The 9,746-nt window shown below is 39.4% G+C and overlaps 1 protein-coding gene across 1 annotated transcript; it reads right to left on the reverse strand.

Annotated features, from left to right (window-relative positions):
- Positions 1 to 541: 541 nt before the first annotated feature.
- LOC149844290 (chaperone protein dnaJ 15-like) lies at positions 542 to 9,102 on the reverse strand. The gene is made up of 11 exons (XM_090000473.1): positions 8,836 to 9,102; positions 7,758 to 7,881; positions 3,702 to 3,784; positions 3,508 to 3,619; positions 3,317 to 3,421; positions 2,784 to 2,840; positions 2,028 to 2,117; positions 1,828 to 1,936; positions 1,574 to 1,722; positions 1,442 to 1,495; positions 542 to 1,115 (listed from the first exon to the last, which is right to left on the reverse strand). Exons 1-11 carry the CDS (start codon positions 8,961 to 8,963, stop codon positions 876 to 878), a joined length of 1,251 nt encoding a protein of 416 aa, XP_089856599.1. The 5' UTR covers positions 8,964 to 9,102; the 3' UTR covers positions 542 to 875.
- Between the last annotated feature and the right edge of the window lie 644 nt (positions 9,103 to 9,746).

The following is a 9,746-nucleotide window of genomic DNA, read 5'->3' on the forward strand; positions in this document are numbered from 1 at the left end:
GCACCTCTTGCAAAAAACAGTCGTAAGTTTGCTAGCAACTAGAACCGAATGCAGCTTCGCTGGGTTCTGTTGCTGAAATTGTTCTCCCGACACGAGTCTTGGCTCATACCTCTTAAAGGTTCAACTGGTTGACTTCCACTTGCCTCGAGTTTGACTCAAATAGTATTTTGACCAAAAACTTGGCTTCATCAAATTAAGTCATCCAATATCTGCTGTAAACGCAAACAATTAACTTCATCCATCTTCTACAAGTTCATATGATGCTCTAAAATAATGTGTGATGTAGCAAGGAAGCAGTAAACGGGCAAGCATCCTCTAAGATGGTTTCGAGCTAATAATTTCTTTAGGAAGGTTAAGTTGGGGGTGCTTACAACGTGTTGCCAAGCAAACGTTCCATCACCCCACTTTCTAGTGGCTTACTTTAGGGGGTGCAGCCTGTGACAATGTTACTATCAATGACTTGGTTGCACAAACACACATATTGATAACACTCATAAGATAATGTTACTATCAATGACTTGGTTACACAAACACACCCATATTGATAACACTCATAAGATAATGTTACTATCAATGACTTGGTTACACAAACACACATTGATAACACTCACAAGACAATGTTACTATCAATGACTTGATTACACAAACACACACGTATTGAATACACTCATAACTGGAAGTCTTTAGAACATATACTGGTGATACAAGTAACAATTTTGAATGAAGTATAACACAAGTCTTTGCTGCTTTTCTCTATCCAGACTGAACAGAAGGTGAATTAAAAGCCAACTTCTACCATATGGAAAGAATCATGAATTCATGGTGATGCTGATCATTATAGACAAAGGAGAATGAGGATACAACCTTTGACTGTTTCATTTATTTTGAGTCCTTCCAGTGATGCTGTGTTTGGTTGGCTTGAACAAAGTTCCCCTTTGTTTTTTGCTGCTCTTGTCTTTTCCATCTGAGCAAGGTTCCACTGTTGCATCTTCTCTTTTAGAATCATCATTCAGATGTTTGCTACTGCTGCTGCAGTTGCTGCTTGACAATTTTGTTCCTCTGCCTGTGGAGAATAATGTGTAAATGTCGTCGCGGAGCTTAAGCATCTCGTCAACCTACACCAGCAAAGGCTAATCTCAAACAATGTTTAAAACTGAACATAAGAAATGCAGACAGACCAAGTTTTGTCCAGTCCATCAATAAGCTGATACAATTCTGGTGAAACTGAAGTCACTAATAGACCATATCCAGAATAGCTAATCTTCAACCAATCCAACCACCATCCTGCATCGAAACCAGCTCTTGTTTTAGGCCTAGACTGTCGTCCAGAAGATAACCAAGTCTGGCTGCAGATGGTTGTGTTTCAGCAGACTATTGGCAAGCTCCCATGCATCAGGTTTCAATGTACAGGAAAATGAACAGATTCTGGAAAATGAATTACACTTTTTTTCTCCTCAGCGTACCGCCTCGTCACCTCTTGATAATGCTCCACAGTCTATAAAGAAAACCAATGGGCATGTGTAAGATACAGTTAACACTGGAAATCAGAGTTTCCATGAAGAAGGTTTTGCACCTTTTTGTACTCCTCCTCAAACTGGTGCAGTTCATCCCGCTTTGCAAGGAGATTAGCTTCTAATTTCTGGAGCTTCGTACTCATCTCCTCAAATGACTGCGCACGTACAGCCTCAATGGTATAGCTTGCACTATTGAAGAAGTTGTCACCTAAAGAATCGTCAGGAATAATGAGGGACAGAGTTCACATGGATTTTCACATAAAAAAGAAAACAAAAAAAGAGTAATGCGAGAAGAATCAGTCAAATATGATACCATAAACTGCAAATACGTGATCTCCTCCCTCAAGTTCATAAATTTCATAAGGATGAAGGCCATCCAATTTCTTAAAGAATGCAACTTCAGGGTCTTTGGCCATTGTCAGCTATAACAGAACTTTGGATTATAAACCATTATGGATGCTTGAAGTGCCCTATATGAAAGACAAAAAGGATGATAAAGGGCAGAGCATATACCACATTCGTAGTTGAGTTCATGCGGTATACTTGAAAGCAAAGAAAGTACATCCCTGCAGATGTCACTTTGCCAGTTTTTTCACTATCCTCCTGAACAAATAAGCATGCTGTTAACAAATTTATTATACAGTTCATTCAACCAAAGGATTATATCTCAAGAAGTTTCTTAATTTTTGTGCATTGGTTAAAAAATTCTTTGGCATGCAAGTGTAACCTACAGGCTGAACTAGTATCACAAGCAGCGATATTTACCAACAGAGGATGCATCGGGATTTCCTAGGGCTTTGAATGAAATAATCCGACTAGCAAGTATGCCAAAACAGACACATGATAGATTTCATTGCTTATCAAGTTTCAAAATACCCTAGCATAAGCCCTTTCATTCTCATGTGTCCTCCCACATATAGTGTGTGCAGTATAGCTCCATATATCTTTGTATTAGAATGTAGCTATCTCTGAACAAATGAAATATGCATTCTGGTGTGTTGGTTTTGTTTGTTGATTGCTGCAAGTAGTGCTTAAATCCAATCATATTTAAACAACATAATACTAAAGAGTGTAAGTTGTTCAGCACATCAGTTTGATACGGTAAAAATGGAAAATGAAAATGTGATGAAGTCACAGAAGAATGAAACAAAATAGTGCAGAACAGAAAAAATATTTTTTGAAAATGCTACCACACTATGGAGAAAAAATAGCTTTATAAGCTCTTAAAACTTATACAAATTGTGTGAATCAAGGGACTTGAGCAGTCACCTGTAACCGTAAAGCAAGTCCATGACCTCCATCAACTTCCTTCTGAAAATAAAGGAGCTGCATATGTACAAGTGCATGAAATCAAATATCAAACTAAATAGCAGATCATCAGAAACAAGTTTAAGGAAATCATACACTAATTCAAACACTTTGCGAAGATAAAAAATGAAGAAGCATCTTTTTTTTTTCATGAGGAACGGGGAAACCACCCTCGAGATCAGAGACCTCGAGGCATTGGCTATGCGTGCTGTAGTTACGGTCGCTTTCTTGATGGTGCAAACCCGTGGTGCACCCCTTGCCCCCAGGGAGACCTTGCTTCGGCATGAGCAAGGGGCATAATACCCTTGCCCTTTCTTAAATGCAAGGGGCTGACATCTGTGAGAACAGAACCCTGACTACCCGCCTATTAGTCAAGGCCTCCTCCCACTATGCCAAACCCCTTGGGGCTAAATGAAGAAGCATCTTAATGTTATACGATGCTGAAGGAAATCGTGAATTGTAGCAAAAAATTTAAAGCCAGAGGAATTTATCACCTTAAATTTGCTTTGCGCTTTTGATACGACTCTGACCACAATACCAGACTTAGCTTCTTGCTCACTGATAGATATACGAAAGAAGTGGGCGTCTGTTTTTTCAACCTGAAAAGGATCCAAAGCACATCCATTTGCATATCAATTATGTGGAATATGTTTAACAGATCATGTTTCATGCAACTGTTCATCACCTTGCCACTGAGAGCAGTTCCAAGCTGAAGTGAACGACTATTCACATTTCCATCAAGAGCTTTATCAAGGACAGTTGTTGAAATTGACGTCTTTATGGGGATACCAAGCTTACTGTGAGACACTGCAGAAGTGATTACAATAGCAAAGAAATAGTACGAAGAAAGTGCTCATGTATTCAAGATTTTTTTTTTACCTGAACACTGCTGCAAACAGTGTATACATTGTTCCCAATTTTGCCAAGTCAATCTCCATATTCATGCTATCGGCTTCTAATGCCTGTATCCAGGGTTAAAGATGTAGTTATCCAATGACACATACATCTGCCAAACATTCCCAATTGAGAGTAGCAAATGTTCACTCATCTCCAGAATGGAATCAATTATGAGATTCTCAAGTCACATTTGTGCCAGTCCATAAAGCATTGACAAACAAGTCTTTCTCTGGAACCATGTGGATATTCAAGAATTGCCATGCCAGCTCACCAATCCAAGGACATGCATCCATCTCTCTCTCTCTCTCTCTCTCTCTCTCTCTCTCTCTCTCTCTCTCTCTTTGAGATAGTCAAGCTGGGGAATAGCCATTGTGCGATTTGAAATTTCGAATAGCGTGACCTAAGCATCCAGCTATTTCATTAAACGCCCATGGACATCCATCTTAATCAGCTAGTTATATGAGAAATAAGCATCTTCCTCTGACACCAACACAGGTTTTGTATTCAGCTTCACATATATCACTGCTTAAATTCACAAACTGGTGTAGAGCTATGCGTCATGGTTTACATGTTGAGTTCCAGGAGCCTAAATAATGGATCAACCTAAGGCCTTTAGCAACTGCACAAACATATAGCCACCGCTGCTGATAATTATTAAGGGCTAATGGAGCTATGGGAATGCATGTCTTGTATGTGTAAGGAGGTCCAGTAGATTAGTAGGGCTTCATATCGGGCTGAATTATGTATGAACATTGCTCAATGCCTTATCTCTCCTCACACATACTTTTCGTGCAAGTGAAGATGCTTATATGTTTAAGAACTTGCATATAATGATAAAGGTCATAGAAGCTGAATACGTAGTCTCACATGCAAGGTTAAGAAACTAACGGACCCTGATTTTTATAGATGACTTGAATTGATTAAATAGGTTCCAGGATGGATGCACTTATTCAATAAATGAACTCATAATCTTTTTCCATCTGTCACATGGATGAGGGTGAGGGTGTGGGTGCGCGGCAAATATATATATATATATATATATATATATATATATATATATATATATATATATATATATATATATATATATAAAGTCCAAAATTTGGACATAAATGACCCTGGGTGAATTCACTACAAGAAACCTGTGGATTAGCGATGACCTAAATCCGTCGCTAAACAGTTTAGCGACGGATTAGCGATGGATAGAGGCCATCGCAAATTTTTGCTCGCTAATTGGCGAAAAAACTTATTTGTCGTTAATTCCGTCGCAAATTTGCGACAGATTAGCGACGGACATTATCCGTCGCTAATCTGTCGCTAAATTTTTAAAAAAAAATAAAAAAAATTGATCCCTGTCGGGCGGTATTCCGGCAGCAATAAGCCGGACTTATACCGCACCCGACAGGGATTTCACAGACTTGTATCGTCCTCCGTGAACCGGTGCTCTCCGGCATTGCCGTCCTCCGTGAACCGACGTCGCCTTCCTCCAACAATCGCTCAGCCTTGTCGCCATCCACCGTGAAACGGCGTCCTCCGAACTCGTCGCCGTCCTCCGTCGTCACCGTTGCCGTCCTCCGACGTCGTCACTGTCGCCGTCCTCCGACGTCGTCACCGTCCTCTGGTGTCGCCGTCCTCCGTGAAATGGCGTCCTCCGAAGTCATCGCCGTCCTCCATGAAACTGTGTCCTTCGAAGTCGGCGCCGTCCTCCATCGTCGCCGTCCTCCGTCGTCGCCGTCCTCCGTCGTCGCCGTCCGCCGGCGTCGCCGTCCTCCAACAATCTGCCTCATCGCCGTCATGCTCTCCAGCGCGCTCTTCGACGGGAAGAGAGCGATTTAAATCGCGCGGTCGATTTAAATTTCGAACGAGGAGAGAGGGAAAATTTCGCGCTCGGTTTAAATCGAAAATTAGCGAGGGATTTAGCGAGGGAATTTTTCCGTCGCTAATCCGTCGCTAATTAGCGACGGATTAGCGACAGAAAAAATCCCTCGCTAATTAGCGACGGATTAGCGACAGAAAAAATCCCTCGCTAAAATGGTTTTCTTGTATTGAGAATTAGCGACGAAAAAATGTTGTCGTTAATCTATCGCTAATTAGCGATGGATTAGCGATGAAACAACCTTCATCGCTAATTCGTCGCTAATTAGCGACAGATTCATGAAAAAAGTTTTCTCTAGCTAATTTGTCGCTAATTTGCGATGGAAAAAATCCGTCGCTAATTTCCATCGCTAATTAACAATTTTCTTGTAGTGATTGACCACACCCAGGGTCAGGTTGACCGCACCGGGTGCCGTACCAGCATGTGCACCCGCGTCGACGCCGGTGCGGCACCCAATTGGCCGAGTCCCTGTGACATAGTTTGCCAGATAAGAGCCTACAAAGCATATCACATGTCATTCTTTTCCTTGATGCTGTTTAGGATCATTTCAGAACTAACCAGGACTTATCATCATAATGATGATAGTACTCAGGAATGTTGATGCCTGGGAAATAATGTTCATTAATTTGTACTTGGATTGATCATTCTAATACAAGTTTTTTTTTTATTATAAAAAAAAACTCCCCTCAAAATAATGGCATATCAAATCCAATAAAAAAAAGGTCGCAAAGTTAATTAGTATCAATCCAAGAAATGATATGAAAAGTAAGATACACCTATAAATTACTCGAGTCTGAATATTTCAACCCAGTAGATCTTAATCACATAGATGAAGGTCAAAGATCCACTAGAAGACATCATAAATAGAGAAAAAATGCCTATTTTATTACAAAGGCAATATTTCTATTTAGTTTTGAATATATAGGAAAGCTTTCCAAAGCAAGACGAACCCTATTCATCAAGTATTGCTTGATGCACCACTGATTCTATTACCAGATGTAAGTAATTATGAGCATAAATTAGCATCAACCTTTGCAAAAAAGAGTACCACTCTACAAAAAAGGAATGCTTAAACAGGTAAATTTTCATTAAATTGAAGACATGGTGATGTAAGATATATGCAAAATAGCATCTCTGAAACAGCACAGCCATGAAAAATGCAACCTTTCCAGATCTACGTACCACATGGAAGGTTTGCTCTATCAATTAGCACTTCTTAACTTAAGGACAACCCAACTTTAGTTGGTCATTTTATCAAATTCTGGTGGTCACTATCAAGTTTGAGAAGAGTAGAATGTGCAATCTGAATTGATTGGCTTGATAGCATGACTTACGCAAAATCAGAAAGGCACCATACTCTCAGATGCACGAAAACTAGGAATGTAGAATGGAAATAAAAAAATTGGGTGCATGTCTACTGAATTAACTATAAAAGGATAAAAGGATAAAAGGAAGAGGATTATGAGAACTATTTTTCCTAGAAGTTGAGTATATGGCATGCTTATTCATCAATATAACCAAATCATGTTCTTAAGTTCAATCCACTCCCTCATCAGGGAAAATTCATATGATCATTCTATATCAGATACTACTTTGAAAATAATGTTACCATAACGAACATTCTTACCATACGGTAAACAATTATACCAACAGATTGCAGCAGCGCAGTTCCAACAACAGCAAAATTATCAATTGGTACCAATACTGCGATATTTTGAAAATATCATAATATTAACGGTATTTCAAGGTCAGCTGATATTTTCCCGAGTTTTTGAAAATATTTCTAGAATAAAAAATATCGGGATATTTTCCCGAGATATATATTCAAAAACATTTTTTTTTTATATTTTAAGTATCTTCTTTTATTTCTTTTATATTTTAAAAGCTTTCTAGTTGTTTCTTTATATTTTTGTAAGAAAAACACAACAAAAACTACTATTCTTGTCTTTTTTATTATTCACTGTGATTTTTTCAATTTTTAAATCTTTCGAGATTTTTCCGAGAAAAATCACTTTTTCAAAATATCTTTGGGAAAAACCCTCGCCCAGAAATTACCTTGAATGATATAGGTGACTATGAAGGCAACCATGGAAAGTTCCTCTTGTGAATTCAATGTTTTTGACCAATAATCTCACAATGAAGAAGCTGTATTTGAATATTACCTCAAATCCAGAACTGTCATATATTCTCTTTTTCTCCGGGTCTGATAAAATGCTATAGGAATAAGCAACATCCTTAAAATGTTCTGCAGCTTCAGGGTTGCCGATATTTTTGTCAGGGTGATACCTGCAGAGAAGACGTCACTAGTGAATCCAATACTCAGAAGTGCAAAATGCATAAAAAAAACACTCTCAAGGAACAACTACAAGCAGATCCCTAGAATAAGGAAGAACTTTACACAATCCCAAACATAGGAGGATAAAAGTTCTCAAGTTAAAAAAATCTCGTGTCAAATTCAGAATCCATACCAAGAAATAGTACAGATAATTATTTAAAAAGGCCATTTACTTTGTGTATGTGTGTGTGGAATATGGATGCTGCATGTTGAAATAAAAAATCATGACCGAGTGGAAATCGAGCTTCATTTCCACGTAAAACAGCAGCGAACTAAATTTCATTTACCTCAATCAGGTAGTGATACTCTTTATGAACTCATAGTGGTCACAACTCCGCTAGAAATTACTGTGCATATGAAAATACTACTACCTCATTTCCGATTGAAATCCTGAGTACTTCCTCACCCTTTCCTTCTTATCAACGCAACCATGATTGGTACAACTGCTCAACCTTTCCACATCTACAGATCTCATAGCAAGTTTGTAGTATCATCTAACGACACTTATTAAACATAGTAAAGATAACCAACAGTGGTTGGTCAGGATCAAATCTAGGAAAGAGGGGACTATCTGGAATCTGAATTTATTAGCTCAGAACCATGGATTCAAGAACTAGAAGGGGATTCTATACTCTAAGAAGCAAGGGAATTGGGAACACCATCTTCTATAATATAAACAAAAACTTGAGAACCTCTTTGTTGGATCAAGTGCGAAGGAGAAAAGAAAAAGGCCCATGGACTTGTCTACTGCTAAGTGAAGAAATATTTAGCACAATCACAACCAGAAGGCAAAACATAACATAAAACCAGACCAATGATGAACATATTTCTTCATCCGCCAAAAACCATCACCTTAAAAAGAAAAGAAAAAACAGTTTCTTAGAACCAAAGAGAAACAAACTTACTGGAGTGCTAATTTCTTGTAAGCATTCTTGATTTCCTGCTCAGAAGCATTTCTGGAGACGCCAAGAACCTCATAAGGGTCCTTCCTAACCCCCGGAACCTGCGCGCTCCCCGTCTTCAAGTGCGCCATCGCAGGAAACCCCGATCCCAGATCAACTACCCACCAAGATCAAATCATAATTCAGAGTACCCACAATCCCAATTTTCCCATATACACACCACAAGCCATCCCCATCAATTTATAACTCCAATTTTACAAGATGGGTGTGGAAAACTGGATCAGGGAGCTGAGTAGGAGAAGAATTATGTCGAGTAAGCACAGAAACCAATGTAGAATTCCTTGAGTACAGGGGTTAAAAGTTAAAAAACAAAGATTGGAATGATGTGAATCAAGGCAAGAGAGAGAGATCCAAGTTGACAAGACTATTCAAAGGGAGTTAGGATTTGGAAGATGACAAGGCATTAAGAGGGTGTGGGGGCTGTTGTCCGGAAGTGGAGCAGTGATGACACAGCGCATCCGAGCCAAGGACGCAGCCTACATATGGTTATGGTGGTGGGGAGCACCATCATTTTCCGCCATCCTTTCGTTGCATAGTTTCTGCAACGTAAGACATGGCTGTGAATGTGATTATGTGATCGACATGGCCGTGAATGTGATTATGTGATCGACATGGCCGTGAATGTGATTACCGTATGCTATTCTCCAAGAAAAAAAGTAGAGTTACGTGCCCTGTGTCCTTACGTCGTGTCATTGTGATGCGTGTGTGGGAGCCCGTAATTTGGAACCGTCTAATCATGGTAAATCTTACCCTGTTTTTGCCTTGGAGCTGCTGCTCAACGGCACAGCAACAGTTTTAAGTGGGACCCGCACGGCCTCATGGATTGCCAAGTCAGATGTCTCCTCGAAGCTCGT

This window comes from Nuphar pumila, chromosome 3, assembly GCF_984573655.1.
Source record: "Nuphar pumila chromosome 3, dmNupPumi1.hap1.1, whole genome shotgun sequence".
NCBI lineage: Eukaryota > Viridiplantae > Streptophyta > Magnoliopsida > Nymphaeales > Nymphaeaceae > Nuphar > Nuphar pumila.